Source organism: Saimiri boliviensis, chromosome 20 (genome assembly GCF_048565385.1).
Source record: "Saimiri boliviensis isolate mSaiBol1 chromosome 20, mSaiBol1.pri, whole genome shotgun sequence".
NCBI classification, from domain to species: domain Eukaryota; kingdom Metazoa; phylum Chordata; class Mammalia; order Primates; family Cebidae; genus Saimiri; species Saimiri boliviensis.
Genome location: NC_133468.1, coordinates 15,146,266 through 15,162,789, shown reverse-complemented (window position 1 = coordinate 15,162,789; position 16,524 = coordinate 15,146,266). Strand labels below are relative to the sequence as shown.

Below are 16,524 nucleotides of genomic sequence, written 5' to 3'. Positions count from 1 at the left end.
CACCTAAATCCCTTTCCCTCTAAACTTAGCACATTTCTGGGGTTCAGATTATTTCACAATGGCTTCTGTCCTCCTCTTCCTTTATCCAAATGGACACAGGCCTTGTGGTAGTAAAATCTCCTTCCCCCAGGCCATCACCCTACCCTGGACTGTTGGAGCTGGGAATAGCAATTCTCCCAAGAGGATTTCTCCTGTCTGGACTGTAGCTCAAAGAGAAAGTCAAAGGTAATCAGCCTAATAGTTGGGCAGACATTTTGATGGAGCAATGATAGTAATCGGCCTGAAATGCAGGGAAAAGAACAGTGTTTTATTTGGTTCAGAGTTTCTCCCGCACATACCTATCATCAGGACGTTCTCCGTCCAGAGCAGCCAGGAGCGCTGTAAACCCCCATGATGTGAAACAGAAGGAAAATATCAGACAGGTGTCAACCAGTGATCACACTAAATATACCTTTGATTCGGGGCAGTCTTTTGATGTGTTTTGGAGAGAAGCAGCCTGCTTTCAGAAATGAGTTTCATCTCGGGACAACTGAAAGGCTTTCTGGAAGCATGACGCTAGCCTCCACTTGGGTAAAATCCCATTTCCCAGGCTTGATCTCACCTCTGGAGGCCATTTCTTCCTCAAGAAAATGTAAACCAAGTTGATAGGAAGGAAAACTGATAACATCTTAAAAATAATATTTAACCAAGTGTTGGAGGAAGGAGATTGAAATGCGAGCTCCTTTATATTTTAGCTTTGCCACATCATTGTTTTTATCTCAGAAACTATCGAAATATGATTTAAATATGAGATGTTGGGAAACTTAAATGAAAAATACTCGTTATTACAATTTTTGTTTATTTTGGATTCTCCTACCCTCCCACATATGCACGCGCATACACACACACACACACACACACACACACACACACACACACAAGCACATTTCAACAACTATTTACCAAGGACCTATTGTATACCAAGCATTGATAATACCTCGGTGAACAGTTCAGATTGAGAGCTTGACGAGAGACAATAGATATGTAAAAAGACTGTTGTAAGAATTGCAGGAGCAAAGAGGAAGTGGTACAAAGCCCAGATTGAGGAAGGTGAGGAAGGCACCCAGGATCTGAGACAAGGATATATACCTCAGTGAAGTCCTCCAGCCAAGCAAAGAGACGGTGCAAAGATCTCGGGCCTCTTCCATGGGACTGTGGTGGCAAAGAGATCCTCTGGGCCTTTACTGCTTGATTGCCAAAGATGTCAGTTTTGAGGACAGGGAGCCTTGACCTCAGGAATGTCAATTTCCACCAAACCATCCCCAGAACCACATGCTCAGTGAGAAGCAATCACTACCTCACTGTAGGAATGGTTTCAAAAAATGCAAGCTGGAAAATGATGTTCCTCTGTTTAAATGTTTCATTTGTACCCGGAAGCTCCAGAATAGGCTCCACGTCATCCACATAGCCTACAGCAGGGGTCCTCAACCCCAGGGCCACAGATCAGTATTCACCATAATGTCCAATCAGTGGGAGCCTGAGTTGGTTTTCCTGCAATTAGACGGTTCCATCTAGGGGTCGTGGGAGACAGTGATAGATCATCAGGCATTAGATTCTCATAAGGAGCATGCAACCCAGGTCTCTCACATGCACAGACCACAGTAGGGTCTGTGACCCATTAGGAACTGGGCCGCAGAACAGGAGGTGAGCAGTGGGCAAGCAGGTGAAGCTTCATCTGTATTTACAGCTGCTTCAGCCCCTGTCAGGTCTGCAGCAGCATTAGATTCTCATAGGAGCACAAACCCTACTGTGAACTGCGCATATAAGGGATCTAGGTTGCATGCTCCTTATGAGAATCTAATGCCTGATGACCTGTCACTATCTCCCATCACCCCTAGATAGAACTATCTAGTTGCAGGAAAAAAAGCTCAGAGCTCCCACTAATTCCACATTATGGTGAGTTGTATAGTTATTTCAATTTATATTACAATGCAATCATAATGGAAACAAAGTGCATAATAAATGTAATGTGGTTGAATCACCCGAAACCATCCCCAAGCCCCAATCTGTAGAAGAATTGTCTTCCATGCAGTCCCTGGTGGCAAAAAGGTTGGGGACTACTGGCCTACAGGTCCCTGGAAGATTCATCTCCTTGCCAGGATGGCTCCAAACTCAACTATTGGGACACTCTGCCTTGTTTGCTACCCTGCCTCCACATTGGATTCAGTTCCTCTCTTTCCCACCCCAGAGCCTTTACATAAGCTATTCCTCCCACCTGGAATACCCTTCCCTCAGCTCTTTGCATGCTGGTTTCAGCTCATCCTTCAGAGTCACCTGCATAGAGTAGAGAGGCCCTCCCTGAACATTTCCTCTGAGTTGCTTCCTCGCGTTACTTCATCCCGGTATCTTATTCTCTTCAAAGCACTTATTGTAATTGTTACTCATTTGATTTGCTAGTTGTTTTGGCTTGTATTCTCTATGATAGTGCAAAGTTTTATGAGAGCAGGGAGTATTCACCATGGTATCTCCAATGCCTTGTTGTATAGTGCTTTGCATATCATAAGTGCTCAGTTAGTAGACTGAATCATATGTAAGAATATGACAGGTTGAGATCTTACCTAATTGCAAGCTAACATGTTTGCACAGTTTCATGGATGCCATTAGAAGACATGAGACTCATGGGTCAGAGACAAGGGACCTTATTACTCAGAGCAATGCAATATCCAGGGTATCAGCACACGTTCTGGTTCCCCAAGCCCCAGTTTCCTCAGAGTAATACCCCAGGGCCTCCCTCAGGCCAGGTGATACCAGCACATGTCATGGGTTGCATTGCAGGAGAAATACCCAGAGCTTACTGAACTTGATTCTCTTAGAATGGGCAGTAAGCATGCTTGTTCTTTGTTCCAGAGGGAGACAGTGTCTTTACCATACACGTTAATAAGTAAACCTGCCCTTTACTCAGGAGAGAGACACCATCGCTGTCCTCCAAGGCTGTTCCCAATGCAGACAGCCTTGAAAAGATAGTTCAGAACTAAGACAGTCAATGCCTGTGCTCTCAAGACATTCAGAACCATAAGAGGCTGAGGGAGAATGGTCTCCCAGCATCCTTTGAAATCGCTGATTTGCTGATCCACAAAAGCACCTAATGCTTTTTGAATGAGTGATGAATAAATGAAACAAATTGGTAGCCACCTGGATGCTTCTCAGCCGACATTTACACAGCCTACCTCAAGGAGTTTGAGGTCTGAAATGTTAATTGTAACACATTAAGGAAACTGGCTTGATGGGGGCTATCATTTTTTGTCTCACTTTGAAAAAGCAAATACACTCATTGAGTTCTCATCAGAGTGCCAGAAACCAACTACAATATGGTTCTGGAAGAAGAAGGCTGAGAAGGGAAACACTGCAGAAGACAAAATTGTGTGATTCACAATCCAGAATGAGAGTAAATGGGAAATCAGGTTTAAAGGCAAGACGTCCTTTATCACTCTCAGGTAATTCCATTAGGAACAATTAGACTTCACAGCCTTTCATACCTCATCACCAGGTCAAAGTCCCCAAATTTCCAAGGGTGATATAACATCACGTTTTGGGAGTAGTGGCTTATATTTTCCTTTTCATCATCTTAGTAATTTGGAACCTGAAAGTCTAAATGTGTTTTGTTTTAAGACAAAAATTAGGATGATGGTCATAATTTTTAAAGAATATGACTATTTATGTGCAGACCCAAATCAACATTAAAAAGTTTCAAAATCATTCCTTTGATGTTATTGCTTGAGAGTATACATAGAAAGGTAAATCACAAGATAAGACGGTAATGCAGGATAGAGCCAAATGTGAACTAATTCATTTTCATGAAAAATAACATCCTCGAAAGCCAAGCATAAAAGGACATTTGTATAACCCAAAACCTCCTACTTAAAAAACTCCAAAAATCATGCCGAATTTAAGCAGTCTTATGCTTTTGGGTTTTTCTTTTATTAGAATTTCTTAAAGCAAGGAATATTTTTCCTCTACAAATCTGAGGTTAGGAATAACTGCTCCTAATTTGAAGAATCACTCCCTATACCTAAGGCTAAAAACTGACACCCCATACATCAGACCAAATCTTAAATGGGTGAGAAGATGAAGGTTGGGAGCGGGATTTGGGTACAGTGTTTAAAAACTTGTCAACATTAAAACATGGGAGTGATCACAGTTTTTAAATCAAGGTTGATAGTTTCTTCTTTCTATTGTTTTGTTTTGTCTGTTTGTTTGCTTTTGAAACCGAGTCTCACTCTGTTGCCCAGACTGGAGTGCAGTGGCAGAATCTCAGCTCATTGCAACCTCTGCCTCCTGGGTTCACACTATTTTCCTGCCTCAGCCTCCCAAGTAACTGGGATTATAGGTGTGCACCAGCATGCCCAGGCTTTTTTCTTTTTTTTTCAGCAGAGACAGGGTTTTACCATGTTAGCCAGGCTGGTCTCAGACTCTTGACCTCAAATATCCACCTGCTGGGATTATAGCCATGAACCACTACGATAAGTGAGATTGGTAGTTTATTCTTAAAAAGCGAAAGTTACAGCACTACTAGCCCTGCACTCCTGCCTGGAGTCATCACCTGGAGAGCACTGTTCTAGTTGTCCTGGTCCCCACCACTCCCTGCTCTCTTCCTTTGCTCACTTATTTTCCTGACCAGTCCCCTCTTATAGGCATCTAAGGTTACTGCCACTGGTCTTTAAAAATGGCAAGTTACTGATGGTTAAATTACTGCACCAGTAGGCAGAGGAAAAGGTAATCGCTACATGTCTCTCTTTTTCAGATTCAGTGCAGGACTGTCCACGTAACTGCCACGGGAATGGTGAATGTGTGTCGGGGGTGTGCCACTGTTTCCCAGGATTTCTAGGAGCGGACTGTGCTAAAGGTATGTGCCACTACTTCCCTGCTATGGTTGGAAAACAAACCCTCCCTAGCCTTCTCTGAGTGGGTAACAGAAGGGGCACCCAAGTAGCCCTCCCAACAAATTCCCCTGAGACATCTTGCAAGCCCATGCATGCCAGAAGGCATAAGCCTTTGGCAAAGAATAGGCTTTGATTTATGACCATTGGCCGACGTACCTACAGGAGCAGGGCGGTTATCCTCGGCACTGAGGTGTGCTGAGAAGAAAGATTTGCTAAAAATGAGATGGTTGGATTTCCTGTAAAAGCAGAAGTGAATTACCATCACTCCTTTCTTATAATCATTAACTTCTATGTAATGGAAGATTAAGCATCTCAGGGTTAGTAAATTTCATTCATTCTGGCCAGCTACACTCTTAATCTAGGAAGCGCTATTTATCTTGGTAGAATCGGTTTTAAATTGTATTATTAATTTATCTACACTGCTGTGCACAGAATAGCTGGAGCCCTGAGATTCTTGGGAGAAAGGTAATATAAGAAAGAAAATGCCTCTCACAAGAACAGACAATTTAGGGGCTGCACACCTTGCTTGCAAGAGACCTTCAGTGTGACCTTCAAGTGGCTCTGTCAGAGGCAAGTATAGTGAAGAGCAGAGTATCTCACACGTTTACACACAGGCACACAGGCACAGACACACAAGTGTATGTCTAAATGCAAATAAGAAATTGAAACAAAACTTTCACAGAATATTTTACTCCGTGTTTCTTTTCTATTCGATTTTGGTTTTTATTTTATTTTATTTTTTTGAGATGAAGTCTCACTCCATTGCCCATGCTGGCATACAGTGGCACAGTCTTGGCTCACCGCAACCTCCCCATTCTGGGTTCAAGCAATTCTCCTGCCTTGGCCTTCCAAGTAGCTGGAATTACAGGTGTACACCACCACGCCCAGATAATTTTTGTATTTTTAGTAGAAACAGGGTTTCACCATGTTGGCCAGGCTGGTCTCGAACTCCTGACCTTAAGTGATCCACCCATCTAAGCCTCCCAAAGTGCTGGGATTACAGGCGTGAGCCACTGTGCCCAACTTCATTTTTTTTTAAATACCAGTTATGACCCATTCCACTGATTTTCTGCCTACTCTTTAATAGGCTATATCCCTGTCTGAAAAATAGAGAAGGGGTGTTTAAGTGCACTTGCTACAGAGTCAGGCGATCCTGGGTTTCAATCCCAGCTCTGCCAGTGGGTATCTGACATTAAGTGAGTGATTTAACATTTCTGAACCTTGGTTTCCTCATCTGGAAAAGTGTGAAGTTACTTTCTAGGTTTATTGTGAGGCTAGTTTAAGATAACACACACAAAGCTCTTAGCAGGGCACAATAAGACCTCAAAGGGCTTGACTTTCTTTTTTAATTGTGCATATTATTTCACTTATTTATATGTTTAACTAATCTTCCCATTATTTTTATATGTGCTTCATTAAAGTACCTTCCTGCCTTGACTTTCTGCGAGACAATCAATAAAGCTGCTCTGTAAATATTAGTGCCCCTCATTTCCCACCCTCACCACAATTGCTCAGGAAAACACTATTTCAGATAGTCTTACTATTTCAAAGATGTGAAGGTTCCATCCTTACAAATGCTGGTAAGTGAAGGAGCTTTCTGTACTTAAAGTTCTGGGTCTGATGGCACATGCATGAGACTTAATTCCCAGATGACACCACTTACAGGCATCTCTTCTGTCACACAGTATGGTGAAAGCTTCAATAAACTTAAAAAGAAGGCAAGGTTTGTATTTCTCCTTGAAGAGGTCCTTCACATCCCTTGTAAGTTGTATTCCTAGGCATTTTATTCTCTTTGTAGCAATTGTGAATGGGAGTTCACTCATGATGTGGCTCTCTGTTTGTCTGTTATTGGTGTATAGGAATGCCTGTGATTTTTGCATGTTGATTTTGTATGCTGAGACTTTGCTGAAGTTTCTTATCAGCTTAATGAGATTTTGCGCTGAGATGATGGGGTTTTCTAAATATACAATCATGTCATCATGCAAACCACAATGAGATACCATTTCGTGCCAGTCAGAATGGTGATCATTAAAAAGTCAGGAAACAAGGACAGGCTGTGGAGATATAGGAATGGTTTTACACTGTTGGTGGGAGTGTAAAATAGTTCAACCATTGTGGAAGACAGTGTGGTGATTCCTCAAGGATCTAGAACGAGAAATATCATTTGACCCAGTAATCCCATTACTGGGTATATACCCAAAGGATTATAAATGATTCTACTATAAAGACACATGCATGTATGTTTATTGCAGTATTATTCACAATAGCAAAGACTTGGAACCAACCCAAATGCCCATCAGTGATAGACTGGAGAAAGAAAATGTGGCACATATTATGCTATGGAATACTATGCAGCCATAAAAAAGGATGACTTCATGTCCTTTACAGAGACATAGATGAAGCTGGAAACTATCATTCTCAGCAAAATAACACAGGATCAGAAAACCAAACATGAAAACCACGTGGTCTCACTAGTAAGTGGGTGTCAAACAATGAGAACACATGGACACAGGGCAGGGAACATTACACACTGGGGCCTGTCGAGGAGTTGGCGGCTAAAAGAGGGAAAGCATTAGGAGACATACTTCATGTAGATGACGGATTGATGGATGCAGCAAACCATTATGGCACATGTATACCTAAGTAACAAACCTGTACATTCTGTATGTGTATCCTAGGACTTAAAGTAGTAAAAAAAAACAACAACAACAACAAAAGGCAAGAAGCCACCCAGCATCTCTCTGGGCTGTGCCAGGCCTCGCACACTCTGTCAGTGGCAGGGGGGCACATCGGCAAAGTGGTCAGTGGAGACTGGACCTCCTCCTAGCGCCTCCCTCCGGCTCTGAGGGCCCCTGATGGAGCGAGGAGAACAGAGAGCAGTACATGCATCACGAGGCCGAGCACTTTTCCTAGCGGAGGCTTTCAACAAAGGAAAACCTCAGTGCCATTTGAATGGCTTTCCTTGCATAATCTCATTTTCCTGGGAGTGAAGGCATTAATGAGAAGAAGGAACAGAGTCGTCCTTTTCTATGTGGCTGCAAATGGGCTGAACACTCAGCCGCACGGCCTGTGAGCTGTAAATGTATATTAACACTGACACACATCGATGTATTATTAATCCTAAAAACCATGTGTGCTCTGACTGCACATCCAGTTACTGGCCTTTTAAACCTAAGTACCCCGGTCATTTAAGAACCCTTCACTCTAAATCCATTTGCAGATGAGCAGCCATTCTATATTATGGATCTGTAATGGGGTGTCCATTTAGCTGCTTAAAAGGACTCTTGGTGTGTGTTTTGCATTCACCACCTGCACTGTGGTTGGGCGCACACTGCGAGTGTGCATTAGCCATGGTATATAATTGATCCTTGTGAAATGAATATTGAGTGGATGTTAAGAGTAGCTACTTCTCCATACTCAGGCACTGCTCCTGAAATCGGGCTTTGAACTTGTATATTTTAATTTAGCTGTTGATGCACACAGTGGACAAAATGGAGGGTTTAAAGAATAAAATTGCATTTCCCCTATTTCTCCATTTATTCTGGGCAAAGTTGGTTGAAGAGCGTTAGGAGTAAGATTCTACCTTTTTGCCCTATAGATGTTCCTTCCTTAGTATTTTTTAAATGGCCACAGTTTAAGCTACTTCATGGTTAACAAAGCTAAATTTCCCCTCATTCTAAAACCTCCTTTCCCAATCTTTGATCTTTCATGCACCACTTTTATTATTGCTTCCAGTTTCATGGGATGTAAGTATTATCAATAACAACATATTTCTTTAAGTCAATTCATTATGGTTACATAGATAAATTTATAACAATGTCAAAACCAGAAACTGAAAAAGAGAAAACTATAAGAAAGTTAGTTCCCCCATTAACTCTATCTAGAGAGTAATATTTTCACTTTGACTCGCATCCAAGCCAAGTCAGCTTCTTACACACTTACTTCACCTCAAGAATCCCAAAAGTGGACTTGAGCACGTATAAGCCTGGTATCTGGAGAGACTCCAGCCTTGAACACCTCAGCTCATACCTGTTGGCTCCTAAAATAAGAAAACTCCCTGACCACACCTATGGGATGAAATGAGAAACAAGTAAACACAAGCACACAGGTTTAACTGTACCAGGTTCAAGTGCAAAAATCTAACGATTAGCACCAAATTTATTTTGGAAATGTTACACCTGTACTTCCAGTTGCTTTTAAATAACTAATAGCTTTTAAATACTAAACATGCACCAGACACTGTGCAAAGTACTTAATACATACTCTTATTTGTCTTCATATTGATGATATGAGATAAATTCTATTTTAACCAATCCCCTCCCTACATTTTTTTAAATATTTTATATTGAAATCATTTTAGACTTGCAGACAAGCTGCACAAATAGAACATAGAGTATCCATGCAGAGTGTACCCAGATTCCCCTGTGTCAACCTTTTAAACATTCGTGATTCAATGATCAAAACCAAGACATTAACATCCATACAAAGTCAGCTAATTTACAGACTTTTCCTAACTTTGCCCTTTCTTTCTCGGTCCAGGATCCCACACTGCATTGAATTGTCACTTCTCCTTCATCCCTTTAACCTGACCAGTCTGTGACAGTTCTCAGTTATTCCTTATATTTTATGACCTTGATCCTTTCGAAAAGCATTTGTCAGGTATTTTATAGAATGTCTCTCCGTATGGGTTTGCCTGTATTTTCCGGTGGTTGGATTAAGGTGTATGCATTTTTAGCATGATGCTATGCCATCCTCAGTGCAATTACATCACAGATGCACTTCTGATTTTAAGAAGAAAAAAATTAAAATGTGGTTCTATGTGTGTGTGAGAGTGTGTGTGTGTGTGTGTGTGTGTGTGTGTGTGTGTGCATGCGTGCCTTTGTTCCCCCACACACATAAGGCAGAGAGGTGGGAAGCCTCTATCCCATTGATCCTGCACAATTTAGCAGTGGCTATGACAAGTTGGCACCCACAAACAACTTTTGGTTCAAGAAGCTGCTGAGTCTTAGCAGGGAATAACCCTGAGCCAACAGAATGAGGTAATTGGCTAGCGAGTGCAGAGAGAGGTGCACCTGAGTCTCCTGCTCCCCAGAACAGGGGGCCCCATCTCCTGGCTGGGGGCCATAATAGTGCCTGTTTTTCTTTCTTTCTTTCTTTCTTTCTTTCTTTCTTTCTTTCTTTCTTTCTTTCTTTCTTTCTTTCTCTTTCTTTCTTTCTCTTTCTTTCTTTCTTCTTTCTTTCCTTCCCTCCTTCCTTCCTTCCTTCCTTTCCTTCTTTTTTCAGAGCCTTGCTCTGTCACCCAGGCTGGAGTACAGTGGCATGATCTCAGCTCACTGCAACCTCCTCCTCCTGGGTTCTAAGTGATTCTCCTGCCTCCAGAGTAGCTGGGATTACAGGCGTGTATCACCACACCCGGCTAATTTTGGATTTTTCATAGAGACAGGATTTCACCATGTTGGCCAGGATGGTCTCCATCTCTTGACCTCGTGATCCACCCGCCTTGGCCTTCCAAACTGCTGGGATTACAGGCATGAGCCACTGAGCTCAGCCTGTCCTTCTTTCTTGAGAAAAACTCTTAAGAGGCCCCTAGCATAAGGTCCTCCCTCATCACAAATTCACATTCACCTTTGTTCCTTGACTGACATCTGTGCCCAGGTTGCCTTGAGCTCTGCCAGTTTCTGTGACTGCAGGCAGCCGGCAGATTCAGGCCCTCCTGCCAGGGGGAGAATTTGCCACATTAGCAAGAGAGACTCCCATCACATCCAAGCGAGCGGGTATGTGTCCAAGTGACAGAAATGCGGATTTACTCTCTTGACCTCACACTGCGCCTCCTGTGCCCTCCGATGTGCAGTGCAAATGGCAGCTCCTTGTCTTCTTATAAACCTGCCAGTCTGCATCAAGCATCCGAAGACATCCTTGCAGTGAATGGAGGAACCGGTCAGTGTGCATTTGCAAGAGCATTTATTCCGCAGCCCCCACCATCTCCGGGGCCCTGAGAGGCTCCAAAAGCAAAATGAAACTGACCCGCACATAAAAAGAACATGGAATGGATCTAACACATTGTCCTGAGTCAGTCGAGGGGAAAGAACTTATTCGTGCATTCAGTGAGTGCTTGTGATGTGCCCACTTTGCAACAGGTACTGTACTGAGAGCCAGACTAGAATGATGAGCGAGGGAGCCACAGCCTCTGCTTCCGAGAGCTTCTGCTCTGATCAATTTGTATTAAAAGCAAGGGGGTAAAGTAAATGCGAGTTCAAAATGCTGTGATGCGGACTTTGAACGCTATGGACATTCCGAAGAAGAAAATAAGGAGGTTTATAAAGCAATAAAATGTGTGTGTTATAAATGGGGGAGCAAGTTCCCCTGGTGGGGTCTTTAAGGAACACTCCAACTGTGGAACCCACACTGGGAGAGGCATATGAAATTCAGGGATTTATTATACTTACAGATTCTAGAGAGGGAGGGCTATGTAGGAGCAGCTCCAAGGGACCAGGTTCAGCCAGGCAGGTGGGAACTGAGAGAAAGTGAGGACTGGTGGACAAGTACCTTTATTGCAGAGTCAGGATGGAGCAAAAGGTGTGGGGTCATTTTCCTGGTGCATCTGAATGTCGCTAGATCACAGTCAGGGAAGGCAAGAAGGGGAACCCGGGGCAGAGGCCTGCCTCGTCACACAGGTGCACCTGGTCTCCTGGTCCATGAGAGACTGGACCGTGAGGTGCCTATAAGGCATCATGAACATTTAAAGTTTTCCAAGTTTTTTTTAAAATCACAGTAGTGTGAATCAATGAACACAGCCAGGTAGCATCAGGGAATATGGAGAAAATTCCATGGAGAAGACTGAAGAGTATAAATTGCATTAACTGAGTAACATGATAGGCAAGCCGTTCAGATCCAGAGCTTCAGGAAAAATGCATTTCTTTCCCGGCAATTTATACTGTTTTCCATCAGGCACCTCTCCTGTCCGGCAATAATTGTGTTTATTATTCAGGTTATTGTTTATTCTATAATTTTTTGTTATTACTATTCCCCTTGCATGGTTTCCTCATCACTTGAATGCCATTTGTTGTGGGCTAGAGGTTTTTAATTATTATTCCTTTCCCTTGTATTTGCTTTTATTTGAAGGCTTTCACTTCAGGTGCTTCCTGGATTGTTTGTAAAGCAGCCTTGCATTGCGGAAGAGAGCTGGAGAGCTGAGGTGTCTGGGTTTTTGTTTTTGTTTTTGTTTTTGTTTTCTGTTTTGACGCTGGCTTCTCAGATGGCTTATTTGGGCTGAGCTAGAGACCTCAACCTGCAGCAGAAACTTAACACACCAGAGCCGTAGTTGTTAGGTAATGCGTATTTAATAGCTATTAGAAATGACAACTCCTGCTGCGGAACAGCTGTCAGTGGAGGCCCAGAAATGCCACAGCCACGGGAACATAAAGTCTTCTCTCTGGGGGTTGCTTTCAGCTCCTACTCAGCTTCTGTGGAGCTTTGGGGGAAAAAAAAAAACCAGGAATCCTGCCATTTTTCTCCTGTTAACTGGCAAATGTACCCACCACCCAATTCCTCATGGCTGCATGCCAACACTAAAAACAGGTCATCATCGTCATCATCATCATCACCAGAGTTGACATTTATTGAGCTCTTACTGTATATGCCAACCACTGTGCTGAACAACTACATAATTACATCATTTAATCATCAGTAGCCCTAGTTTATAGATGATTATTATCCCCTTTTATAGATCTGGAAAATGAGGCACAGAGAGGTGAAGTAACTTGATCAAAATCACTCAGCAAGTAAGCGCAGTTGTTGAGATTCAAACCAGGCAGTCTGGCCTAGACTTTTAACACTAAGAGCAGCCATGAAACTGACCTCAGAGGTGAGGCATAAAGGAAATGTGGCTTTGCAGGCAGTGTGTGCAATGGTTACGCACTAGAATTCTGAGTTTGAACCCAAGTAAACTTTTCGGGAGAGGAAACAAGAGCTTCTTAGGTAGAACGTGGCAGACCCAGAGTTTGAAACAAAGCCCCTGGCCAGGCGTGGTGGCTCATGCCTGCAATCCCAGCACTTTGGGAGGCCAAGGCAGACAGATCGCTTGAGCCCAGTAGTTCATGACCAGCCCGGGCAACATGGCACAATTGCATCTTTACAAAAAGTATGAAAATTAGCTGGGCATGGTAGCGCATGCCTGTAGTCCCGGGTACTCGGGAGGATGAGTTTGAAGGATTGCTTGAACCTGGGAGGTGGAGGTTGCAATGAGCAGAGATTTCGCCACTGCACTCCAGCCTGGGGTGGGGTGGGGAGAGACAGAGAGACCTTCTGGCCTCAGAGCCTGCTGCCGTAACCCTCTCTCCTCCCAGCTGCCAGCACCGTCCGTCTCCTCCTTCCTCCCACCACTTGCCGTCTCCTGTTCCATCGACCTCCAACAATCTCTGCTCCATTTTTCTCTCTATCCTCACAGCCACTGCCCGGCTCACTTGGCCACCAGCCCCCTTCCATGATAGTATTTCTCCTCCCCACCTCCAGAGTTCTCTCAAAGCTTTCAGGGGCATGTCACTACTCTCCTCAACACCTTCAGTGACTCCCAGTCGCCTCCCACAGTGGTTACAAAAGCTTTGGTTTAAAGACATGGATCTGAAAAGGTTGTTATAAATGTGTATTTCCGGGTTCCTCCCCCATGCCAGCCAATCTGACTTTTAGGACTGGTATGTGGCTCAGGAATGCCCCCTTTTAACAAGCCTCCTAAGTGGGCAGAGGTCTGATGCAGGTGATCAGGAGCCACATTCTGAGAATGAAGATCACATTTCTTAGAATGATGTCCAAGGTCATCTATGATCTAAACTACTGTTGCACTGTCACCTCCCACTGAGGCCTGTGCACTCACAGTAAGTTCCTGATACTCACCCCTCATAAAGTGTGAGGCCCTGCTTCCTCCTCTTTGCTCAGGCTGTTTTCTCAGCTGGAATGGTCCCGTCAGTCCCAGCCTTTCCTATCAAACTGCTGCTCATCATGGGAGGCCATGCTCACAGGCCGCCACCTCCCTGAAGCACCCTCAGATATGACCCTGCAGTCACCTGGGCTTGTCAAGTTCACAGCAGTGACCCCTCCCCCATGCCAGCCACCTCCTAGCCACGTGGTTCTCCTGCTGATGACAAGCTTCCAGAAGTCCTCTCTGTACCCCCCTGTATTTAGTTTCACACCCAGGACAAAGTATGTGCTTGCTGAATGTCTGATTACTTGCATAGCGGAGGCAGGACCTATAAAGATGAAATATGGCTGGAAAATGTCACAAGAACCAAAGTGAGTGATAGAGAACAAGGTTCTCATTTGTTGGATCAATCACGCAGCAATAAATCAGCCACCTTGGAGGCACAGAGGGAGGGCATGAGCAAAGGAAGGAAAGAAGGAGGAATGAAAAAAGAAGGAAAGAAAGAGTTTACAGAAGAGAAATGCCACTTCTTCCACAGTTTATGTGCACTGTCTCATAATAGCGAAGTAATTAAGGAAAGCTGTAGAATTTGAATTTGCTACGTTTGAATTCTTGCTGCTCTGGTTAACCACACCTGTTTTAGAAAATTACTTAACCCCTCTGAGCCTCAGTTTTCTCATCTGTAAAATTTAGACGACAGCAATATTACCTACTACATTGCTGTGACGACCAAAAAGTAAATACATGGAAACTTTGTAGAACCATGCTTGGCAGGTATTCAATGTTAGCTAGTATCAACCTTCACAACAAGCCTTTGAAATCGTTCATTGTTATTATTCCTATTTTACAGTAAAAGAAACAAAGACAGAGAAAGTAAGCTACTTGCCCAAGGTTACGTAGCAGGGCTGTGTCTGCCTGGTTTTATTTTTTTTATTTTTATTTTTTGAGATGGAGTTTCGCTCTTGTTACTCAGCCTGCAGTGCAACGGCGCGATCTCGGCTTACCGCAACCTCTGCCTCCTAGGTTCAGGCAATTCTCCACCTCAGCCTCCTGAGTAGCTGGGCTTACAGGCACGCGCCACCATGCCCAGCTAATTTTCTGTATTTTTAGTAGAGATGGGGATTCATCATGTTGACCAGTATGGTCTCGATCTCTTGATGTCATGATCCACCCGCCTCGGCCTCCCAAAGTGCTGGGATTACTGCCTGGTTTTAAAGCTTGTGGCCCTGATGGCCACCCAGGAGAGAGATGTGCCAGGAAGACCCCCTGATTCCAGGGCAGTGTAACCACTCTTGAAGTCCCCAACAATAAGTACTGCCAGCAGCTGGGGCTGTCTGAACCCTCTCTAGCTCTGCCTCACTATATGCTCTCCTGTCTCCCATTTTCCTTTCTTTTTTTCTTTTTTTTTTTTTTTTTTTTTTTTTTTTGGTTTGAGACAGAGTCTCGCTCCGTCGCCCAGGCTGGAGTGCAATGTTGCAATCTCAACTCACTGCAACCTCCACCTTCCTGGTTCATGCAATTCTCCTGTCTCAGTATTTTTAGTAGAGAGAGTTTCACCATGTTGGCCAGGATGGTCTCGATCTCCTGACCTCATGACCTGCCCACCTCAGCCTCCCAAACTGCTGGGATTATAGGCCTCCTGGCTCCCTTTAATAAGCTTCTTCCTCTGCACTGTGGAGAACAATGACAAAGCTCTTAGTCCTCTCCCTGAGGGTACAGGGTCCTCCCCCTCACCAGGAATGCCTCTCTCAGAGCTTCCTTCTCCCTCCATGAAAGAGGCTCAGGTCCCAACTGTCCCTGAGACAGCCAGGACTACATCCTAGCTCCTTCAAATCCTCCGTCATTCACACCCATCCCCTTCTACCACCCCATCTTGCCGTAAAATCCTCAATGCAGATGGGCCACGGGCCACGGCTGCTGCACAAAGGAATGTCCCTCAGCCCACCACAGCTGGATGGCTGAATCCCACCTCTCTCTCCTTCCACCCCTGACCTGAAGAAACATGCAAGGATTCTTTGACAGCAAAGGCCCAGAAGCAGGAGCCTGAAGCAGGTGCATTTGGCATATGCTTTGCAGAAAGCGACTGAGCAGGTACCCGTGGCAAAGTCACCTTTGATAACATAATGTAAGAAACATTGCTACCACCTACTTAAAATCAACTACATGCCAGGCACTGCGCAAAGGGTTTTAAGTGAGTTCTCTCATTTCATCCTCGTTTCATACGTCACGATCATCTGTTTCGCAGCTAAAGAAATAGAATCTCTGAGAGATTCAAGTCCCTTGCCCAGGCATGGTTTTAGAACTATGTTCTTAACCACTAGATTCGTGATAACCACACTGAAGGTTATGTTGAAATCATCTGTTAACACACAAATTACTGGGCTCCACCCGGAATTTCTGATTCAGTAGGTCTGGGGTACTAGCATCAGGATTTTGTAAAATATCCAAACGTTTAGTCCTCATGCCAGACGTCCTGAGTCAGAAGCTGCATTCTAACAGGGTCCCCAGATGACTCCCATGCACATTCAAGTTTGAGTCTAGAGAAATTGCCGTTGAACTCTGCTCAGACTACCCAAAGAGAAGAGAGATTGAGGCAGTCACAACACTTTTGACCTCTCATCCCCCTGGCTTGCCAGGCAGGCATGGAGGAGCCCCCTCCTCCCCAGTGTGGAAGTTGCAGTGCACATTATT

General features: G+C 44.1%; 1 protein-coding gene across 15 annotated transcripts in view; it reads left to right on the top strand.

Annotated features, from left to right (window-relative positions):
• Window positions 1-16,524, top strand: part of TENM2 (teneurin transmembrane protein 2) — a 3,817,113-nt gene that overhangs the window by 3,649,354 nt on the left and 151,235 nt on the right. For all 15 annotated transcript variants that reach the window (XM_074390353.1, XM_074390351.1, XM_074390352.1 and 12 more), the window contains one exon: window positions 4,781-4,882. In XM_074390353.1, the coding sequence (XP_074246454.1) occupies window positions 4,781-4,882 (102 nt within the window). The remainder of the gene's footprint in view (window positions 1-4,780; window positions 4,883-16,524) is intronic.